This window comes from Acanthochromis polyacanthus, chromosome 18, assembly GCF_021347895.1.
Source record: "Acanthochromis polyacanthus isolate Apoly-LR-REF ecotype Palm Island chromosome 18, KAUST_Apoly_ChrSc, whole genome shotgun sequence".
NCBI classification, from domain to species: Eukaryota; Metazoa; Chordata; class Actinopteri; family Pomacentridae; genus Acanthochromis; species Acanthochromis polyacanthus.
The window spans coordinates 17,851,073-17,875,336 of record NC_067130.1 but is presented as its reverse complement, the minus strand read 5'-3'; the positions used below and the strand labels follow the sequence as shown (position 1 = coordinate 17,875,336).

The following is a 24,264-nucleotide window of genomic DNA, read 5'->3' as shown; positions in this document are numbered from 1 at the left end:
AGAAACATTTATCTCTAATTGGTCCTTGAGCCGAGGACTGCTGCACAGCCTTTAACCTAACAGGAACAACTGCAGCAGGTTTGAACTGGACATTTACCCTGATAAGTGGTTTATATAAACACTCAAATGCAGAGGAGGGAGGGAGGGGGCATATTTCAGATCTGATTTATGTTTTGCCTACAATAGTTAAACTCTCACTATAAGAAGAGTGGGAATCTACAGAGGAGAGTGGATCAAAAGCGCAGGTTGTTTGACTGATAATACCAATTTTATTGATCTAATGATTAACTCAGTTTCAGGACTGGAACTAAGACTGAATTCTGGACTTTGCTAAAACTTACATTCAAACAAACGGCTGCTGAAACTAAAAAATATCTCTATGTCTCCATCAGAACAGTTTACAGAATTATACTGGAGTGAACGGAAGTAATCAAAACAAGTCAGAAGTGTGTCAGCAAACATTGTGTACTAGAAATAACTGATGTTGCACAATAGCATGAAATGCTGCCACTTTCTCTGGTGGGACTGTAACAGACTAATGATTAGGAGCAGCATAAAGTAACATACTGTCCTTGACACAGTTCATTCAGCCAACTTATACGGAGCTACAGTATCTGGATTGGCTTTCACAGATAGATGACATGCCAAAGTAGCTAATTTCGGTTACTTTTCCAGTGTGACTAGTGATTAACAGAGGGGGAAAACCACATGGGAACAGTACGTCAAAATCAGCTGTGTTTTTATAGTTCTTTAATTCTGCTGACATTGCATCAAATTCAAGCTCAAGTTCACATTTACTGTCTCCCGTGAACGAAATTTGTCTTGGAGAAAGGAATAAAAGCATCTGCACTGCAACACATAAGACAGAACACATACTAAAAACACCTAAAATATGTAACATACAATCTTAAACATATAAACTCTTTACAATAATATATATTTTTTAAAAAGAAACTAAAATTAGACCCTCCAGAAAAATGCGATTATGCGATCGCATGAATTCCCGCATTAATCACCAAAATGCCACTGATTATGCCGGGGTCAATTATTTTCCAAAAGGCATAATCCCCGCAAAACAGCGCATAATTCCCGCAAAAATCTCACATTTCCACGAAAAAAAAGAGAAATATGCGGGTCCCGCTTGATTTCACAATTTCCACATTAAATGAGAAAACTATAACCAATATAAATGGAGTTGTGAGTGAGTTTTTATGTGACGCCCGGCCTGACGTCATCAGTTCCCGCATTCACACACACACTAGAAGCACGAGCTGATGCGAGCACGACGCCAGTGTTGCCAACTTAGCGACTTTCTCTCTAAATCTAGTGACTTTCCAAAGCGTCCTAGTGACTTTTTTTGTCAAAAGCGACTAGCCACAAATCTAGCGACTTTTTCTGCCGTTTTGGAGACTGACAGGAAAACTCGGATCATTCTGCAGTTACTGTTTTCAACGAGCAGCAGGTGCTGCTGTGAGCTTCACCCCCTCCCAAAGCACAGGCTGTCAGTCCAGTAACCCCGCAGCAGTCCCAGTGTCTGATTAGAGGACACATCCCACCGCGGCCAGACGGCAGGTGAATTGCGCATATTTTTGCATATTTCACAACTATTCGCATACTTTGCAACTTTCCGCAATTTCCCCGCATAAAATGGCATAAAAACCCTGCATATTTATTTGCATAATCAAGGATTTTTGCCCACGTTTTCCTGGAGGGTCTATAAAATACACGCAAAAACCCCATACATACATACATGCACTACTAGTTAAAAGTTTGGACACATCTTCTCATTATTGGTTTTTCTTTATTTTCATGACTATTTACATTGCAGAATCTCACTGAAGGCATCAAAACTATAAATGAACACATGGAATTATACAGTAAACAAAAAAGTGTGAAATAAGTCAAAACATGTTTTAGATTTTAGATTTTTCAAAACAGCCACCTTTTGCTTCCTGCTTTGCACACTCTTGGCATTCTCTCCATGAGCTTCATGAGGTAGTCACCTGAAATGGCTTTCCAACAGCCTAGAAGGAGTTCCCAGAGATGTTGATCATTTGTTGGTCCTTTTGTCTTCGCTCTGCGGTCCATCTCATCCCAAACCATCTGGATTAGGTTTAGGTCAGGTGACTGTGGAGACAGGCCAAATGTATCATGAGTACGTTGCACTTTTGTTTTTTTTCCTTTTTAGAAAATGTATTGTAATGCCTAGTGTTATTTTAATTGACAGGTCATCCTATGCAGCACTCTATCACTCTCCTTCTTGGTCAAATAGTCGTTACACAGCCTGGAGGTGTGTTTGGGGTCATTGTCCTGTTCAAAAATAAATGATGGTCCGCAAATCAGATGGGATGGCATGTCCCTGCAGGATGCTGTGGTAGCCATGCTGGTTCAGGATGTCTTCAATTTTGAATAAATCCCCAACAGTGTCACCAACAAAGCGCCCCCACACCATCACACCTCCTCCTCCATGCTTCACGGTGGGAACCATGCATGTAGAGACCATCTGTTCACATTTTCTGCAAAAACACGGCGGGTGGAACCAAAGACCTCAAATTTGGACTCATCAGACCACAGCACAGATTTCCACTGGTCTAATGTCTATTCCTTGTGTTTCTTGACCCAAACAAATCTCTTCTGCTTGTTGCTTGTCCTTAGTAGTCGTTTCTTAGCAGCTATTTGGCCATAAAGGCCTGATTGGTCAGTGTCCGCCTCTGAACAGTTGATGTAGAGATGTGTCTGCTGCTAGAACTCTGTTGTGGCATTTATCTGGGCTCTAATCTGATGTGCTGTTAACTTTTTCTGAAGCTGGTGACTCAGATGAATTTATCCTTAGCAGCAGACGTGACTCTTGGTCTTCCTTTCCTGGAGCAATCTTCATGTGAGGCAATTTCGTCGTAGCGCTTGATGGTTTTTGCGACTGCACTTGAGGATACATTCAAAGTTTTTGCAATTTTCTGGACTGACCGACCTTCAGTTCTTTAAGTAATGATGGACTGTCATTTCTCTTTACTTAGCTGATTGCTTCTTGCAAAAAAAAAAAAGGATTCTAACAGATTAAACGGTAATAATAGAAAGTTGACTGGAAGAAAAAAGTCTTTTAGGAAAATATGTATAAGTAACAGGGATGACAACAGCCTTAAGAGGATTGTCAAGAAAAGTCAATTCAGAGCTTCAGAGAGCTTCACAAGCAGTGAGTTGAGGTTGGTGTCAGTGCATCAAGAGCTGCAAAGCAAGATGTCTTCAGGAAAGATGCTGTTGCATTCCTAATAGTAAGATAGTCCTGAACCAGACACAACGTCAGAAGCATCTTACCTGGGCAAAGGAGAGAAAGAACTGGACTGTTGCTCTGTGGTCCAGAGTCCTTTTTTTCAGAATAAAATAAATTTTGTATTTCATTTGGAAATCAAGATCCTAGAATCTGGAGCGGAGAGGCTCAGAATCCAAGGTGTTTGAAGTCCAGTGTGAAGTGTCTGCAGTCTGATCATTTAGGGTGTCGTGTCATCTGCTGGTGTTGATTTGCTGTGTTTTTTAAGTCCAAAGTCAAAAAAGCATCAACCAGGAGATTTTAGAGCACTTCATGTTTCCATGAGAGGACAAGCTTCACAGAGATGCCAGTTTCCCTTCTCGGCAGGATTTAACACCTGGACCCTAGAACTCCATGTGGGCTATTGTCAAAAGGAAGATGAGAAACACCCAACCCCAAAATATACAGATGGGATGAAGGCTCAAAGCAACCTGATCTTAAGTAATACCTCAGCAGTGCTACAGGCTGGTCACCTTCATGCCAAGCTACAATGATGAAGTTATTGGTAGTAATGGAGCCTAAATCAAGTATTGAGTGATAAATGAACATACTTTTCAGAAGTTGGACATTTCTGTATTGTAAAACCTACACTGCCTGGCCAAAAATAAGTCGCCACCTGGATTTAACTAAGAAAAACGGTACCAACCTTCCATTGGATAATTACTGGAGTGATGAATACGTTTCGGCAGCAACCACTTATTTTACCCTAGCTGAGTGAGGAGCTTCTCATTTCTTAAACAACCATTTTGGAAGACATATCCTGTGGTTGTAAAAAGGATGTTAGTCTGTCGCAGAAGGGTCAAATTATTGGCCTGTTCCAAGCAAAAAAAAAAAAAACAGTTCAGGAGATTTCTGAAACTACTAAAATCTGGTTAAGAACTGGCCAACGCATTGTTCAAACCTGAAGGATAGTGGTGAACCATCATCTTTGAAGAACAAATGTGGTCGGTCATGTGGGCTGATGAGTCCAGATTTACCCTGTTCCAAAGTGATGGGGGCATCAGGGTAGGAATAGAGGCGAATGAAGTGATGAACTCATCATGGTTAGTGTCTCCAAGCCTGTGGGGGTTAGGGTTATGATCTGGGGTTGGTCAGGTTCAGCAACGTTATGCTCCCAAAGAATGAGGTCAGCTGACTACCTGGATATACTGAATGACCAGGTCTTTGCATCAATGGAGTTTTTCTTCCCTGATGGCGTGGACATGTTCCGAGATGACAATCCCAGACTTCATGGGACTCACATTGTGAATGAGTGGATCAGGGAGCATGGGACGTCATTTTCACACATGGATTGACCTCCACAGAGTCCAGACCTCAGCCCCAATGAGAATCTTTGGGATGTGCTGGAGAAGACTTTGCACAGCGATCCAACTCTCCCATCATCAATATAAGATCTTGGCAGAAAATTAATGCAACTCTGAACAGAAATAAATGCTGTGACATTGCAGAAGCTTATTGAAATGATGCCACAGCGAATGAATGCCATACTCAAAGCTAAAGGCAGTCTGACAAAATATTAGAATGTGCAACTTTTATTTTGGATTGGTAGGGTATAAGAGGTTGATCTTAGGAAATCTTCTAATGATTTGAGATACTGGATCTCTGATTTCTATGAGCTATAAGTCTTCATTGTTTATCTTAAAACAACAAAGGGTTTTTATTTTTTAACTTTACATCTAATGGACATAGAATAAATGAAAATTACACATTTCTAATTAAATTACAAAATATATATTTCATGATAGCCCTGTGACAGACTGGCGACCTGTCCAGGGTGTCTCCTGCCTTCGCCCGAGTCAGCTGGGATAGGCTCCAGCCCCCCTCCTCGACCCTAGTGAGGATAAAGCGGTGTATAGAGAATGGATGGATAGCTATTTCATGATATTCGATTTTTTAAGATGCATCTGGACATTTGCCTGTGTAGCCTTTATAAAGCTATGATGCTTCTCTAAAAGTTGGTGAATCTGCCTACACACCTCCTCATGAACATTACATGAATGTGGACAGTGTTTGTCTCCTGACCAAGCTTTGTGTTTTGGTTTTTGCTCAGTTCATTAATTCTCAGCCCCGTCCGGCCCCTCAGTCTAACATACCACTGGTTGCCTGGAATCAGTCTGTTGTGTAGGTCTTGGCTGGTTCCCCAAAGGAGGGCGTCACCATGGCAATCTGGACTGAAGCATTTATTCTCTCCATAAAGATTTATTTTTGTGGCGGTGGAAGATTTATTCGGCAAGATACCAGAATGGTGAAACCACTGAGTAACATATTTCACGTGCTTTTGTAAATTATGAAGCATGCTGTCTCAGATTTTCCAGCAGATAATCTGATAACTGTAATAATTTATTCAGCTACTCTGTCAGTTATGCACATTTTGCGTTGTGAAACGTCTTTTTGTGAGTAAAGCCACATATTTTCACAAATAAAGCCTCTTTTGTGGGAGGTGGAGGGGGCAGCATGGCTCAGTGGGTAGAGTGGCCGTCCTGCAACCAGAGGGTTGTCAGTTCAATCCTTGGCCCTGACAGCTCATGCCAAAGTGTCCCTGAGCAAGACACCAAACCCCTAGTTGCTCCTGATGGGTCATGGTTAGCACCTTGCATGGAAGCTTCCACCTTCAGTGTGTGAATGTGACATATAATGCAAAGCGCTTTGGGTATCTTTCAGATATAGTAAAGCACTGTATAAATACAGAACATTTTGTTTATAACTCCTCAAAATTCTAGTTGTTTATAGTGAAAGAAGAGGATTATTTACTTCAAATGCATAATGGCATTTATTTATTTGCAGTAGATGTAAGTAGGGCAGTAAATGTGTGTAGCACTCACACACATGAAATTGCCTGCTTTGGTAAACCAGAACAAGGTTATTCAACTGCTTCTCAAACAGTGTTGGTGTTGGCAGGTGGACAGATTATATCTTCACATAACCGCCCATCTAAAAAAGAGACAGTGACAAAAACACCTGCGTAGTTGTACAGAGTCAGAAAGTACAGTGTTCACATTTTGTTGTACTTATTAACAGGATTTCAGTCTTTCTTGGTTACTAAAGGTTAATCTTTGCTGATTTTTTTTTCCATTTCACTAAAAATTTATTCAATTATTAACAAAAAAAAAACTTTAGAATGGTCAAACATGGTTTTGAATGATCTTTTCTCCCCTTTTTATATACACAGATCAGGCATAACATTATGAACACTTTCCTAATGTTGTGTTGGTCCCCCTTTTGCTGCTAAAAATGCCCTGACCAAGCAAGGTGTGGACTTCACTAGAAACCCGAAGATGTGCTGTGGTATCTGGCAACAAACTCAAAAGTCAAAGTAGCATCCAGGACCTACAGTTTCCCAGCAGGGCATTGAACAAAGCATTACATTGCCTCCACCATCTATTCTGATGCCATGTGTTCCCCAATTAAGCGACACACCCTGTCATCAGACCAGGCCACCTTCTTCCATTGCTCCAAGGTCTAGTTCTGATGCTCACTTTCCCATTTCTGGTGCTTTCCCAAATGCAACAAAACTGTGATGCACTGTGTTTTCTGACACCTTTGTATCAGAACCAGAATTGATTTTTTTAAGGCAATCTGAGCAACAGTAACTCTTCTGTTAGACAGGCCAGCCATCGCTCCCCATGTACATCAGTGAGCCCTGGCCACCCATGACCCTGTCGCTGGTTCACTACTGTTCCATTCTTGGACCATTTTTGATAGACACTGACCACTACAGACCAGGAATACGCCTCAAGAGCTTCAGTTTTGGAGATGCTCTGAGCCAGTCGTCTAGCCATCACAGTTTGGTCCTTATCAAGCTCGCTCAAATCCTTATGTTGGAACCTTGTTCCTGCTTCCAGCACATCAACTTTGAGGACAAAATATTCACTTCCTGCCTAATATATCCAACCCACTAACAGGAGTCGTGATGAAGAGATAATCAGTGTTTTTCACTTCACCTGTCAGTGGTCATAATGCCTCATCGGTGTATATACATAGTATATATTTTTCCGGTTTAGTTGCTGTTTGCAGTAGTGGATTACTCAAAAAGTAAAAACGGGTTCATGTAACCAAAAACATTTCTATTTTTGTGGCTTTTATCTAAGCAGTACTTTCAAGTCTTTTGTGAAAGGTTGATGCTACGGGTACGGACCCGTATGTGAAATCTGGACTTAAAATGTCTCGATCAATGTTTCAATTGGAGACTGTTTATTTCTATCTTCCCAGTAACTGTGCTTCATCACATCCTGTCCTGTTGCTTTTTTGCCTTATATAATAAAAAATAAACTTGCCTTAAGTCTTGAAAAGACAGTCGGTGGGGAGGAAAGAGTATTTTTTTATTTAAAAGTGCACAGTAAAGTTTAGAGTAGCTTTTGTCGTGGTTTCTCTTGGATGTGCCGAGGTTGAATAACACGTCCGGTGACACTGTTGCTTTTCATGACATAATTTTATGATCAGGAAGAACAGCATCGGTCAGACAGAGACTGTCTGGGAGGAATTAGTCAAATGAACCTCCCCGAACAACAACCGGAGGTCACTTTTATACACTTTTATACGCTTTGGACAAGAAGGTCAAGTATGAGATCACCACAAATAGTTTCTGCTCAAAGACCAAAATAGGAAACAGAGTACCTTCAATCATCCTCCTAGACACAGAGGCCCCTAAGAGCCCCATCGGTCAACCACCTGAAGATTGGGATCCTTATTTGGACACAACCTTAGACCCTTCTGAACAGTCAGGAGCAAACAAAGCACATTCCATTTTAAACAGTTGAAAGCAGATGAAGCGCATGCCATTTTACTAAATATATTAAGCAACATTAGCCTAGCCGCGCTAGACAACCCACGGCAACGAATTTAATTCTCTGCCAGGGTGGTTCTAGTTACCCTCCATAAGGCTCGAGGCTGGATTCTCCTAAAACTGGCCGGACCAATCACCATGAAGTGTAGAGTCAGAAGGCGGGCGTAACGAAGTGACGACAGAGGTGCGAATGATTCTGACAGAAACAACCGGAAACAACTAGCCTAGCCGCGCTAGACAACCCACGGCAACGAATTTAATTCTCTGCCAGGGTCAACAACAAAAACGACAACAGTCGTTGAGCTCCATTCGCACCGACTCTGAATAATCTTTCTGTTTACATGTCTGTAATATACTTGAGCTTCACCCATTGACTGTATAAATAAGGCTTCACCGAACTACCGCATCCTCTGATTTCCGGCGCTCTAGGAGCCTATTCATTGCGTTGATTGGTTGTATACCTACCCAATTGCTCCAGAGGGATTTGATAGACAACCTTTTAGCCCGCCTCCCTCCCTGTCCAGCGTGCCTAGACCCTTGTGCCTTCAGAACATGGGTCTAGCAGTGCTAGGCTAAAGCAACATATGTCTGAGATCAGATACTACACTTTATTTTTAGGGGCTACAAATTCTGTACTCTGTTTGCAAAGACAGTTTAAAGTGAGAAAAACTGAGTGTTAACAGACTTTCCACCTTGCAGTCTTTTTATTTTGGAGCAGGAGTGATTGCTCCACTTCAGTATATGCAAATATGTACAACTATAGTTGAAGTTCCTCCAGCAGCAGCCTCGTGGCAATAAAGGAAATCTATCATCAGGAAATGTCATTTCTGGAGCTGAAATGTTTAAAAAATATATACTTTTTTTGACAATCTGTCACTCAAATTATGTTTCAACATGTCACTTTGCTGCATTTCTTTGTATTAAATGACTAAATTAATCACTTTTCTCCCAATTTTCTGGCATTCTATAGACCAAGCACAAATAATCTATGAAATAATTAATTATTCTATGATGAAAATAATCATTAGTCACAGCCATAAGCAAGAAATCCATCCATTCATTCTCTATACACCGCTTTATCCTCACTAGGGTCGCGGGGGGTGCTGGAGCCTATTCCAGCTGAGTCGGACGAAGGCAGGGGACACCCTGGACAGGTCACCAGTCTGTTGTAGGGCTACATATACAGACGAACAATCACACTCTCACCTACGGGCAATTTAGAGTAACCAATAAACCTCAGCATGTTTTTGGACTGTGGGAGGAAGCCAGAGTGCCCGGAGAAAACCCACGCATGCACGGGGAGAACATGCAAACTCCATGCAGAAAGATCCCACACTCAGGCCAGGATTTGAACCGGGATCTTCTTGCTGCAAGGTGAAAGTGCTAACCACTACTCCACTGTGCAGCCCCTATAAACAAGACAGCTGATCTTTAATACAGTTTTGCGTGTAAAAATGAGTGGAACCCAACAACAACCTCATTTGCATCTGTTAACTTGGATTTAAATGAATGACAAATAACAGAAAAGATAGTGACATATTTTATAGCTTCTCCCAAAGCTTCCTTGTCAGAAAGTTTTCAATCTTGAGGATATTTTCTGTGCAGGATGTCATATCTGACATGCTGCATTCAGTTAGACATGGTGACATTAAAGCTCCAGGCTTGGAATAACAATTTGTTTGTTTTTCATGCAAAGTAGTTCACTCAACTTGTCAAAAAACATTACAGTTGTATCTGCTTCTTCCCCATCATTTAAATAACAATCCAGAGTCTTTAGTCATATAAATACATTAGCAGCTGAGTACCAGATGTCTCTGATACAACACTGAAGAGTCTGTTGTCTGGTCGTGACCTGCAGGATCCAAGTCTCCACACTGCATTTAAGGTACGTCTTAGATTATGACCGGCTTCCACAATCATACTCATATTCATCAGTCCACGTAGCTGTGGAACCTATGTGGAGCCATAACCTACGCTGCAGAGAACAGAGGTTTGTAGGCCGTTACAAGCCAGAAAAATCTATACAGCATCCTCATGGAAAAGTACACCAAGTCCTGGGTGGTGGCTCCAGGACATAACGTACATATTCTGATTGGTTGTCACAGAAGGGCTTGCTCATACCTGTCAGTTATTATGTGATTCATAGAATATTTCACTGATAAAATGTGGCCAAAACATTTTTTGTAAGTATTTTCTGATTTTTGAAGTGATAAAAAGTTATCCACATTTTAAACAAAAAAAATCAAAGCTGGCTGTATCCAGTGATCAAATATCTGTTTGGGGCATTATTGCAAAATATTAAAATGTTCGGATGCAAAATATCCCATTTGCATATTTAAACATAAAATTGCGAAAAACTTGTAATACAAAAAAAATATATTTAATACGTGTGTTCTAAGTGATCAACTGGGGGAGCGTCCGTGTTATGTATTTACGCTAACAGTGAAATTCATGTTAAACCATTCTAACTAGACAGTCTGATGGTAACTTTATTAAACCACTCATGCTGTAAATGTTTGTTGTTCTGCACCAGGACTTGTGAGACTGTTATCTCATTCACTACATTCCTGGTATCTGGTTGTGGGATGTCTCCAGGAAGGAAGAATGTTGGTTTCCATGTGTACATTGGAAAAGTAGCAGTGTCAGTGTTCTTTCCTGTAGGATTATTGCAAACTCCACAGAGAGTACAACTAACTGAGCTGGTCTCTTTATGAAATAAGACATAAAAACTGTTTCAAATCTCCACCTCGTGCAGCACAGAATCCCTCTATCACTCTCCTTTTCACTGTCTTTTTGTCAGCTATGTGGTTTCCTTCCTATAAACAATCCTAACATCCAAATTTCTGGATGTCCTGTTATGCTAGTATTCATCACATGAAACCTCACAACCTCTCCGCTTATCTTGCATGCAGAGCACTTTCCATTGTGTTTACCAGCTGTACTAATCTTTCTGGCGCACACTGCTCTGACATTTCACCGTGCCTTCCAGTATTTCACTTGAACCTCACATGTGCCTTTCCCATATTCGTCACTACATTTGACCATGTATGATTACATACAGCACCTATAAAAAAGTGTTCGCTCGTCTAGGGTGTGTTCTCTTTTTACTGATTTTCAGCACTGAGTTGTTATCAATGTTGTTTACCTTTTTTGACAAAAGTTTGCAAAAGAAAGAGACTTTTCTGTGTCAAAGTGAGAACATATCTCTGCAAAGTTATGCCAGTTTATTAAAAATATAACCTGTAAAAGAAGTGATTGTGTAAGTACCCACCTCCCCCTCTCTTTTAAAGTGACTCAGCAAATTCAACACAGGTGCAGCCAATTACAATTACGTCTGTCACTAAGAAATAGAAGGAATATGGCACCAACGTATATCCATCTAGAGCAGGACATCCTTAAAAACTGAAAGAGACTGGTGAGAGAGGATTATCAGAGACTCTGATATCAATTGGAGGAAGGCTCTTTGATCTGATGAGACTAAAAGTAAGCTTTTTTTGACCATCAGACTAGATGCTATGACACCAAACACTGCACATCCAAATACACCATCGCCACTGCGAGGCATGGCGGTGGCAGCATCATGATATGGGGATGATTCTCAGCAACAGGCCCTGGAAGACTCATAAAGTTAGAGGGTAAAATATTTGCAGCAAAGTATAGGGAAAACCTGGAGGCCAACCTGATGCAGTCTGCAAGAGAGCCATAAGTTGGAAGATGATTTGTTTTCCAGCAAGACGATGATCGACGATGAGTATACAGACAATCTAAATGAGAATTTGTGGCTGTACTTGTTAAGGGCTGTTCACTCGTGATCTCTGGGTAAAATGACAGAGCTTAGGCAGTTCAGCAAGGAAAATTTGATTAAAAATTGCAGTATTCACATGTGTCCACACTGGCTCAATGTTGTCAAAGGGGCATCTATTCAATACTGGCTTGATTTGGGTTGATTACTTATGCAATCCCTTATTTTACATTTTATATGTTCAGTTAATTGTCTTTATATAGGCTAGTAGAAATTAGTTTTCATTTTGACATGAAAGCTTTTTGTGTAAATTCTTGTGCAAAAAGCCTAATTAAATTGAGCACAATTCAGTGATGAAAAGCAAGAAAAGGGAAAAACTTTTCATTAGCACTGTCTTCTTACATGCATATTAAAACTTTGCAAAGTCCTAAAACTTTTCTCATCTTCACATGCATATTTATTCCCTTCTCAAAACATCAATCAAACAGAAATCCATGGGGAAGAAGCTTGGAGTGTCACGAACAATAGGCTGCATTCTTGCTCTGCTGAAGGAGGAGGAGGAGGGTGCAGGGAAGACGAGAGGCAGGCGGTTCCTCCGGTGACATCAGGAGCTCTCTGATTATAAATGCAGCATGGATGCGTGTGCAAAGCCCTTTCCGAACTCAGAAGGACTCTGTAGCTGTGAAGAGTGGGCCGGTCACTGCTGCAATAATCATGGCACCAGCAAAGAAGGTGAGGACGCAGGCAGAGAAGCCCTGTGTCATTGCGCACCGTCTTGTTTGTTGACTTTCTGATGCATGGCTGTAGTTTTGACGCAGGCAGGTTTGACGCTGCGCACTTTCTAAGGAAGTGGTTTTGCAGAGCTGTCAGACTGTAACATACTTTTGCAAACTTCTCTTGCAGAACATTTTGGAGCGTCTGGATGCAGGAGAGGTGGTTATCGGAGACGGAGGCTTTGTCTTTGCCCTGGAGAAGAGAGGCTACGTCAAGGCTGGTCCGTGGACACCTGAGGCTGCAGCCGAGCACCCTGAAGCGGGTAAAAGTCGCTGATTTTTTTTTATTTTTTTTTTGTCCCTAAATCCAGCTCTTTTGTGTTTAAGTGTCCGTGGTCTTGTTGCAGTGCGGCAGCTGCACAGGGAGTTCCTGCGGGCTGGCTCCAATGTCATGCAGACGTTCACTTTTTACGCAAGCGATGACAAGCTGGAGAACAGAGGCAACACTCAGCGCTTCACGGTGCGTAAAGGGGGTGTTTGGGTTAATGACTGCAGCTGCCCTGAGCTCTCATCTCCAGTCATGAGGAGATCCTGGCAGCAGCAGCAGGGTTGGCACCAAACCAGCTGCAACTTTGTCTTCTCCACTTACATTTGAAGTTCGTTTTTCCTCTTTCAACCACAGGGGCAGCAGATAAACGAAGCAGCTTGTGACCTGGCCAGGGAGGTGGCCAATGAGGGGGATGCTCTGGTGGCAGGAGGAGTCTCTCAGACTCCCTCCTACCTCAGCTGCAAGAGTGAGGATGATGTGAAGGCCATCTTCAAGAAGCAGATCGATGTTTTTGTGCAGAAAAATGTGGACTTCTTGATTGCAGAGGTAGGTGTAAAGCATAAGCATCCCTTTTGTCCTCCTAGTTTAAAGCTGCTCTTGATAAGAGCTCAATTATGAGAAACAAAGAGTGATTCAGCTGTTCAATAATGCACGTATTGGTGAAGCTGGTAGGTTCTCAAGAGACTGATTTTAAAAATAATTGTCACAATTGTGGCAGCAAAAGGCAGATATGTTCTGATTTTTGGTCCTCAGAAGTGCATCAGTGCGACTGCATTTATAGACCTTTAGGCAGTAGGAATGAACAATTTTATGAAAACATCATCAATAATTGCAAATTTTCTAGCAGGTATTGTGAATTCCAATCCTTCCGGTAAGCTTCAGTTAATTATTTGTTGCCTAATAGATTTTACACATGATGGATCAGTACCACAGCAACATATTAACTGCTCAATACTTAGAACTTCAAGAAGCTGCTTTCTGAAAATGTATACTTTTTCATTAAAGGATTTTCTAGAACGGATTATTTATTTATCAAATTAGATGCTAATTAGTCATAATCGTTGCAGCTCTTCCCTGTTGTAACCTAAAATAGCCACAGATGCCTTTCAAAGCATATCTTGCGGAGACTGAGGGCAATCATGTTACAACCTTTTTTTATAGTCTGTGGTGTTTACTGCATACACAGAGGCTCCTTTGCTTCCTTATTTTAGACATTTAAAGTCTCCACTCAGGAAAAAATAGGATCCCAGTAAAAAACCCAACGAGTAAATGTGTTTTTCCTTGTTCTGTAATTCAAAGCTCATCCAGCACAAACATGAATGAACACAGAAAGGGGTGTTCTAAATTAACTAATACTGCATTTCCCATGATGCAACTTTGACCATAATTATTTTCTCAGACTTTAGAAAGTCTACCTCCTGACTAATAAACTTGTATGTGTAGAATTGATCCATTAAGCTCAAATGTGCAAAAATAACTGCGATGCAATCAAGCATCTGCTAAATGTTGGTTCCTGTTTGGGGAAGTCAGCCTTACAGGGTTTAAAACTGTCATCACTGCACTACGGAGCGTGTAGGTTTTCGATGAAATAACTGGGTTTCTTGACTATTCTTCATGTTCTAATCCACATCAAACAAACCCCAGGACCGGCTGATAAAACTGAGCTCTACACTTCAGCACACAAACTAAATATACTGTGTACAGAAATGATTGTTGCTTTTCCAAAGTTATCAAAGTAAGACAGAGGTCAGACTGTGGCTTTGCTCTGTTTTCTTGTCTGAAATCAGGCAGCCACACCCACTGGACTCACTCAGAAGGCAAATAAAGGCACACTGTAACTGGGAAGCAACTATATAGGCTCATAAATATTACAAAAGTACAACAACTGGAATCTTAAGCATCCTAAATGATCCATTTTGTTTTTAGTGCAACAAACGATGAAGCGACTAACACTGTAAAATGAACTGTACATCCATCGGTGTCCACAAACGAACAATTTCTTTTAATTCCTGTTAAATCAATGTGTGCTAATAATTGAAACCTAAAATTAAATGCAGTTAGCCTTCTGCAGAGTGTATCCTGTGAAATTTATTCTGCTAATCTTGATTTTCAGTGTCTTCTGATAATGCTGAACTGCATTAAAGTCTCCCTCTGGACATCGATTTAACCTCTAAAAACTCATCTCTGTGCATCATATGTAGAAATTTTCTAATAAAAATAACTTTCTTCTCTTAAAGTGGCTTATATGTCGCTCCACGCCACTGTTTCCTCTAGAACTGGCAGATCCATGAAGGCTGTTTACATGTTAAAGGCCAAAACTGATTCTGAATAGGGATACAGAAGCCCTGCTCTGCATGCTAACAGCATTGATTCTTTAGATTTATTACAGCTAACCCCATAGACTCATCAGTACACGGCAGTTTCAAGGTAGAAATTCTCAGTCATGGTGTGTCTCTAGCATATAAAGACACCATATAGACACGTTGGCACTTTAAAAACTTTAATTTACATTCGAGCAGTGTTTTAAATACTTTCCTGTGAAGTTGCATGTTGGATATACACCCCTTGTCAGAAGTTTTAGGACACCTTCTCATTCAAATAAAGTAGAACCTGTCCTACAACTTTTGACAGGGGGTGTATCTACTAAATGTGGCACACAAATGCAGCACATCAGGCTGCACAAAAAAGTCAGTTACAGCCACATTCCAAACCCAACAGGAAGTGAGCTATTTTGCGTTGAATGTCAGATTTTGCACAGATTTTGGCAGCCTCTGGAATTTTGATCCTTCGCCATGAAATTTCAAATGCTGTGTAAATGCCCTGAACATGCTCCAATCTGCCTCAGACTTTACATGTATGATCAGAGTCCTGCCCTGATCACATCCATGTGATGAAATCAGAATCACTTTATTCATCCCCAAAGGGAAATTCAGTTGTCAGGGTTCTTATCTGTTTAATTTTGAATTGAAAATGCACCCCTTGTCAAAAGTTGTAGGACAGGTTCTACTTTATTTGAATGAGACAGTGTCCTAAAACTTTTGACAGGGGGTGTAGGTGCATTAGTACATCACTGTAGCTTTTTGAGAACTCTATATGCTCTACATCAGGCCAAAACCAGTCCAGCAGAAGGTCCAATCCGGCCCACGGAACGACTCTGTAAAGTGTAAAATTTACAGAGAAGACATCACCTGCAAATATTTAATTTGTAAAACCATAAATTTAAAATAATTTCTAGACCATGGCAAGTTGTTTTGATCATAAAGTAAAATTCTAGATTGCTCATTGTTCTTTTGTCATTTTGTCTCCCATAAAATTTGTAATATTTAATCATGTTTTGTTGGGTTTTTTTGTCTGACTTTTGTTGCTTGTGTGATGTTTTTGTCGTTTTATTTCTTATTGTTGTCATTTTGCGTTTCCTTTTTGTGTCGCTTGTGTCATTTGTCCTTTTTTTTTTTTTTTTTTTTGTCATTTTGTTTTTCACTTTTGTCGTTTTGTGTCCGGTCTTTGTCATTTTGGGTCTCATTTTTGGAATATTTTGTCTTGTTTTGTCTGACTTGTGTCATTTTGATCATAAAGTAAGATACTATGTCGTTCCGTTCCAGATGACTAAATGTTTTGAGCCTTTACAGACACACTGATCCGTAAGTTGTAATGTGCAAATGATAATCTGAGGCATAATATTATTGAAATGTAACTTTTGATAAGAATCTTAAGATAAGATTCTTCATAATATTTTGGGGGGAAAAAAAGAACTTTTTTTAATGTTAGCATTTTCAGAATGTACTTTTTTTGCACTAAAACAGCGGGAAAATTTTGGAGTTGTCGTTATTCATCGGTTATTGTGCTCTGATTTAACTGGTCGGACCCACTTACGATCAAATTGGGCTGAATGTGACCTCTGAACTAACTTGAGCTTGACACTCCTGCTCTACATGTACAGTAGGAAGCTGAACAAACATTGGTCAGCCCTGATTTACTGCATTTAATGAAACCTGCTTTTTTTTTTGGCCACTTGGGTGCCGCAGAAACAAGCAGTCAACATGACTAAACTCAGCTTCTGGTGATAGTTTAAACCTGGGGTCGGCTTGTTACTTGCAAACGGATGTGCATTTAGTCATTCAGCAGATAGAGAACAACATTACCATCCATTTGATGTAACATTTGTCGTAACAGCAGCCTGAGAGAGTTGAATGATAAACAAAGACACTGTAGATCTGTTGAGCTGAGGGGAGCTACAGTGAGTTGGTCTCTGTGGGTTCACTCTAAATAGGATTTGACAGCAGCAGCTTTAAAACCGTTAAGCAGGGCTGCCGTCTGAGGTTCTGTGAAAGTTCCCATTGCAGCTTTAAATGATTATCTAGTTAGTAATTCATGAGTTCTTCTTTGTGCCTGCTTGCAGTACTTTGAGCATGTGGAAGAGGCCGAGTGGGCTGTCCAGGTGTTGAAGACGACCGGCAAACCCGTGGCAGCGAGTCTGTGCATCGGACCTGAAGGAGACCTGAACGGAGTCAGCCCCGGAGACTGTGCTGTCAGACTGGTCAAAGCTGGTAGGATCATCCCCCAAGTTCTCACCCAGTTATCACAGTATTAAAACTGTTAAAAATAAAACAAGGGGCAGATCTGGGGAGTCTGGCATCGACAGATATGACAGTTAAACAGCCTTTTCTGTTGCACATATGTGGTCCACGCTTTATAACTGAATCAAGCCACAAAATTTAAATTCCAGTATAATCCCTAACGTGAAGCGTCAGAGTAAACCGTCCTATCTATTTCTTCATTCAGTGTTTGTGTATCGAGAATGCTTCATGTTTCAAAGGCAGCACATCTTGATGGACTTGTGTAGCTGTGTTCCGAAATGGACCATTTGAATCCTGTTCCAATATTTCATCTATTCCCTGTTGCCTCCAGATACAACACACCGCTAGTGGCAAAGAAGCAATATCTTCCAAACTCCAGACACACAGTTTAAAATGCAGACTTTCCTTTTAATAAATTTGCCCTAAACCTCACTGAGCCCCCTTGGTGATGTTGGTTTGTAAAATCAGTGGCGTTTCCCTTCAAAGCTCCTGTGATAGACAGATGTTTGCTGCCATCCAGTGGTGGTTTGAACAAATACAGTTAAAGCGTTGAATTGTCAGCTGTTTAAACCTCATGTTGTCATGCGGCGGGTCAAATTGACTTGTTTTAAAGTTTGAAAATGTGTATGTGGGGGGGAATTCTGACTTCCACATTTTCAAAATTTTTGAAATTCTTTTGGTGGAGGGGGAAAAAATGCTTAAAAAAAGCTTCTTAAGAACATTCACAAAAAAATCAACCAAAATCCAGTGAATTTCGTTGGATTTTTTATTTTTTTGGTGAATGTTCTTGATAAAATATTACACATTTTACTGATATGTATGTAATCACTTTAGATATTTGAAGGATTTTTTTTTTTGGAAGATTTTTGCTAATTTTTTGAAAATATTTATAAGACTTTCTTTGCCAAATTTGAGGGATTTTTGTAAAATATATTTTTATAGGAAAATTTTAAGGAATTATTAGATTTTTTCCTGAAGGGTTTTGCAAATTTTCAGAAATTTGGGGCTTTTTTTTGCTGAATTTTTCTTTTTTTTCAGAAAAGGAAACTATATTTTTGGTGCCCTTCAATGAAGACAACAGAAGGGTTGAGAAAACCCCTCATGTCTGTTTTTTTGTATTTCAAAAGCTTAATTGCCAACTATTTTGAGTAATTTTTAAGAAAAATTTAGAAATTCTCTTATTCTGGTCTCTTAAATGTGAATATTTTTTGGTGCCTTTCCCAATCAGTGACCATAAATATGTTTTGGTTGTAGACAAAACAAGAGACTTGACATCTTGGACTTTGGGGAAAAGCTGAAAATGTTCACCATTTTCTCATATTTTAGACCAAAAACTAATCCAGGAATCAAATAAATACTCAACAGATGTATGACAGTAACAGCAGTTGTTAGTTGCAGCCCTTGTGGCAGAGAATAATACACATTCTTACCCAGACATCACTTCAGATCAGCACAGAATTAATAAACTACAAGCGACATAAGCTGGTCCACATCTCATCAGAACTGTTTTTTTTTTTTTTTTTTTGAGAAATTAAAATCTGGTTACCAGTTTAAAGCATGATTTAATTACTTCAGTCAACGCTGATCAGTTTTGCATGTTTCCTCTGTGCAGGAGCTCAGATTGTGGGCATCAACTGCCACTTTGACCCCGAAACCTGTGTGAAAACTGTGAAGATGATGAAGGAGGGAGTGGAGAAGGCTGGACTGAAGGCTCACTACATGACCCAGCCCCTGGCCTACCACACTCCTGACTGCAACCGCCAGGGATTCATCGACCTGCCGGAGTTCCCCTTCAGTAAGTAAAATTCCACTTTCAGCTCTCTGAACCCAGAGCCATTTCCTGCCGTTTTTTTTTTTTTTTGCTGCTGTGACATTTGAACTGGATGTGGGAATCTATTTTGCTGCAATATAAAGTCCTGCATCTCTATGAAAGCCACAAAACCACAGCTAGAAGTCAAGAGAACTCAAACGTCTTGTCATAAAGCAACGTAATAATGTTATAAATCTTACAAAGAATTACATTTCTTTGATTAATTTTCAAGAATTCAAACGAACTGAAATCAAATTGTACAACATTTGTCCAAGTGCGTGCATATGTTACTGACACAAAAAGGACTTTAAATACTATAGATGGTTCACATTTTATTTTAACACTTTGTCTTCTGTCTGCTCTGTGTAAAACAGTCAGCTGAATTATTGGCGCGTAACTGTTTACTACAGCTGAGTCACTAATAGCTTCTCATTCTCAGTGCAGAATTTTTTTTTTAAACAGAATCTAGTGCAAGTATTGTATTTAGTGTTTTTTTCCCCCCCATGATAAGAAATATAAAGTGATTTAGATGAAATATCATGATTGTTAAGCTTATATTTGAGTCTTTTCCAGACTCAGTCATACATCACAAACCATTAGATTAAGGAACATATGAAGGTTAACAATAGCTGACTGGTTTTTGAGCTCAGAGGGTTAACATCTCAATCTAAATGTTGATCTGGAAAATGCATAAAATCATACATAAGCCTGTGCGTCCTCTGACAGGTCTGGAGCCGAGGATCCTGAGCAGATGGGACATGCAGAAATACGCCCGTGAAGCTTACAATGCCGGCATTCGCTTCATCGGTGGCTGCTGTGGTTTTGAACCGTATCACATCCGTGCCCTGGCTGAGGAGCTGGCGTCTGAGAGGGGCTTCCTGCCTGCAGGATCCGAGAAGCATGGAACCTGGGGCAGTGGCCTGGAGATGCACACGAAGCCTTGGGTCAGAGCCAGGTAGATATTCCTCTTTCTCAACTTGAATCTTTTTTTGTAAAAGCCTCAAGTCTGGTTGTATCCTGTCAACACACACAGCTGTTGGCAGGTTCAAGACAGAGGCATATATTAACTTTTAAAAATCACCAAAATTACACCGTTCATCGTTTTAAGATTTTCACTGTTTTGACAGTCCTTGGACTAATCATTTGATGTGACAGTCTGTCTAAAAAACTTAGCAAAACCTAAGCTGAAATGCTCAGTGACCTTTCTTTCTTTCTTTCTTTCTTTCTTTCTTTCTTTCTTTCTTTCTTTCTTTCTTTCTTTCTTTCTTTCTTTCTTGCTCCTTGGAACAACAGTGATGATAATCTGTGACCAACAGTCAGATGAAACTTTTCGGCTGAGACTAGTGCAGAAAAAAAAAAAGATACATGATCAAAAAAAATCTACTTTTAGATGTTTTTCTTTTTCTTGCCAAAGTTGTGCTGTTTCCACAGAGGTGCAGGACTTTACATTGCAGTGAAAAATGAGCCAAAAAATGTCACACAAACAGAAATTTCTTGAGGTTCAGAGGGTCAAATAAGAAACACTTCGCTTGTTCTTCACTTTAGGGCTCGTCGTGACTACTGGGAGAAGCTGAACCCTGCGTCCGGTCGCCCCTACTGCCCCTCCATGTCCATTCCTGACGGCTGGGGTGTCACCAAAGGCCACGCTGACCTGATGCAACAGAAGGAGGCCACCTCCAAGGATCAGCTGAAGGTTCTCTTTGAGAAGGCCAGCCAAGGCCAGTGAGCTCCCCCCTGAGACCTCTGGAAGGAGGAGGAGGAAGCAGGGGTGGCATGTGAGAAGGCAGACTCACACATTCCCGAAAGTTTACGTACCAAAAAAGATCGAAATGCTGAAGTTCTTTCTGTCTTTTTAGGACCATTTTTGCTCTTTGTGAGAGGCTGCTGACCTTCAAAATTAGCTTTCCAGACGTAACCAGCAACGTCCCTGTTTTTTAAAATTTTTTTAGTAAGCTTGTCACACGTGTAAACCTTGTGAAACGACTGACTACAGAGGAGAGGAGCAGCTGTGAACACACCCTAAGTAGTGCCATTAACACTTCAAAAGTGCCTGATGCTTTGTGTAGCAATAAATAAAAAAAAATAAAATAAAACTGACTATTGAACAAAATCAGCAAGTATGTGGTGTGGACTTTTTGTGTATTTTTATGGCACGGCTGCTGCCACCTAGTGGACAGAAAGCATTTAGGGGATACCAAATTTCATGTACGTTTTCATTAGTAGTGGGTTTTGTAGTGCTTTTGTTGTCATGTAGACATTTTCATTGATCAGTTATGTATAGGTGCATTAGCTCATCTCTGCAGTGTGTGGACAACTGTCTACAATTTGTTTCCATGGAAGAAAAATTAATTAACAAAATCATAGTATAGTTTATAGTCGCTACCTTTTTTTTTTTGATAAAGTATTTTCAAATCCCTTGAGTTGGATGAATAATATAAACCTATGTTGCTTAAAAGCACAAGCTGAAATAAATTACAGCAGCATCTCACAACATACATGATTCAAAAGTCTGCTGAATAAATGCAACAAAACCAAAATAAAAGTCCTGGTGGTGTAGATTTTTTTTAAAAAAAAGGCACATACAGTAGATAAATACAGACTTGGTTTCTTTTTACATTTTTGGATTAGAAATAGTTTTTTCTCCTTTTAACACTGAAAATGTACAGCTTCAGCTACTGAAACCATTTTTCCCCCAGAATCCATACAGAGACAGTCAGTGAGGCTGTTCCTAATTATGGTGAGAGAAACTAGAAGTCAACAAATATAAAGTTGTTTTGATGCTCATAAAAGGATGGAATTACAGCTTTCTTTACTATATAGTTTCCATCATGTCTGATTTCTAAAAACTACAAAAGACAAGAGTCTCTGAGTTCTAACTCTCCAGTAATGCATGCTAGGAAATCTGCTTAATTGCGAGTTTGGTATTTATTAACTTAATTTAATGAATTGAATAAGCTTTCAACTGAACATTTATTCTTCTAATCTTTCTAAGCCAAAATGTCAGAAGTTATAGGGGTTTGTGTGAGATATTTGACAGACATTTGAAGTACAATCAGCTATAGATTTACAAAAGTCACATACTTACATTAGGTAAACTGGAGAAGATAGTTTACAGTCTATGAACATATCTCATAAAATCTGTCATTTTTACATTTCTCCAGGAGAACAGTAGTTAATTCTATTACATATGATCTCCTTAGCAATTTTTTCAAAGACAATCAATGTCCTACATTTTTGTGAAGACAAACAAATTGTGTACTTTATGCCTTTACGTTGACAGTGAGGGGAACTGGTTGCTCTGTTGAACTGATGACAGTATTTTGCTAGCATGGTTTGACCCCTCAGAGAGAAGGGTCACTATAAATCAATGCAAAGCTGTACTAAGTGATCACCTTTGTCCTGTGGTGAAACATTTCTGTCCTGATGGGAGTGGTCTCCTCCAGGAGTTCATGCCCTCATCCCAAACATAACTGATATAGCTGGATGAAAATAGTATGAATGTTGTGGTCGTGACGGTCAACAGATCTCCGCCCAGTTACCTTCTAAGAGCTTAGTCCAACATGTTAGACAGCGCTCTCCACCACCGTCATTAAAACACCAAATGAGGGAATATCTTTTGGAAGAGACTTGGAATTTCAATGCAGAAGAACAATGAAGCTGTTCTGATCAGCCAACACCTTTATTAAGACACTTAGTGCACACTTACACGTTTTTCCTTTCATTTGCCATCTGTCTGCAGCTAATTTCCACACCAGAGAACAATCAGAGAGGGCTTGACGTCCTTATGTGGGTGTGTTTTTAACCAGAGAAGTCTACAGGGAGTTTTGATTTCCTGTGTTTATTCAGCTGAAGTATTGTGTCGACTCAGTGAAGTGGAAATATTAGGATGTGGCTTTGCCCCACTGGCACTGGTTTTTAATAGCTATAATGCACGGCCTTCACCCAGTGAACTGTATTTAAGTCTCTTAGTCACAATGCAAAGGAAGGAAGCACATTTTTGTTCGTATTTTTTGCAAATCTAAAAAAGAAATAATTATGGATTTCTCCATTTTGGGAGTTCCTATATTTAGTTCTTTTTTATCTCACTATTCAAAATTGAAATGGAGACAAGCTCCTCAGTCTTCACTGGCCTACTATCAACAAAGACGGAAACACTAACAAAAAATGTTCTAATTTATAGAGTATGAGTAAGCATTTAAATAGAACAAACACAAGAACAGGAACGAAAACAGGATGAACAATGTTATTATACCATACATAGATGGAGTACCAAAAAAACTCAGGAGGATTTTCTCCAAATTTAACATTCTGGTGCCCTTCAGACCCAGCAACACTCTGAGACAAAGATGGGTTCACCCCAAGGATAAAACACCAACACACAAGTGGAGCAATGCTGTCTACTCAGTCCAATGCAGCAAAGAGTGCAGAGACTTGTACACAGGAGAGACTAAACAACAGATTCACAAGTACATGGCTCAACACAGGAGAGCATCTCCTCAGAACCCGACTCAGCAGTTCACCTGTATGTGAAGGATACAACAATCTCCACATTTTAGACAGAGAGGACAGGTGATTTGAGAGAGGAGTGAAGGAAGCTATCTATGTCAGTTTGGAACAGTCATCTCTAAACAGAGAAGTGGCTTTGCAACACCACTTTTAGTGGAATAGTCCATTTGATTTCCACTGAAGCTCCCATGATTATCATCACCCGAATGACTGAGAATCTACAGAGACATTTAAATATAATTTAAAAAGTAAACGACTAAATGTTTGGAGCAAGGGTGTGAAGAGTAAAACATTTATTTTAAAGATCTGGATTCAGCAGAAATCGTAAAGAAGAATGGCTTCTGCATGCTGAGAATATCAAACAGAAAAAAGTGTAAGTTTTTGAGCAAAGACATCACCGAAACAAACAAAGACTCAACTATCGGTACATAGTGACAAAAATAATCAAATGTATTACAGTTATGCCTATATTTTCCTGGTGTGACGTCACTGAAGTGTTTT

The 24,264-nt window shown here is 40.0% G+C and overlaps 1 protein-coding gene across 2 annotated transcripts; it reads left to right on the top strand.

The window, feature by feature from the left end:
• Positions 1-12,401: 12,401 nt before the first annotated feature.
• On the top strand, positions 12,402-21,370 carry LOC110955830 (betaine--homocysteine S-methyltransferase 1). Of its 2 annotated transcripts, XM_022200970.2 has the most exons (9): positions 12,402-12,561; positions 12,733-12,865; positions 12,950-13,062; positions 13,225-13,416; positions 17,270-17,417; positions 19,060-19,242; positions 19,984-20,212; positions 20,803-21,032; positions 21,114-21,370. In XM_022200970.2, the coding sequence occupies exons 1-8, from the start codon at positions 12,466-12,468 to the stop codon at positions 20,981-20,983; spliced, it is 1,275 nt and encodes a 424-aa protein (XP_022056662.2). In that variant the 5' UTR covers positions 12,402-12,465; the 3' UTR covers positions 20,984-21,032; positions 21,114-21,370. The 2 variants fall into 2 exon arrangements, with proteins under 2 accessions (XP_022056662.2, XP_022056661.2); XM_022200969.2 differs by having other exon boundaries at positions 20,803-21,370.
• The last annotated feature ends 2,894 nt before the right edge of the window (positions 21,371-24,264 follow it).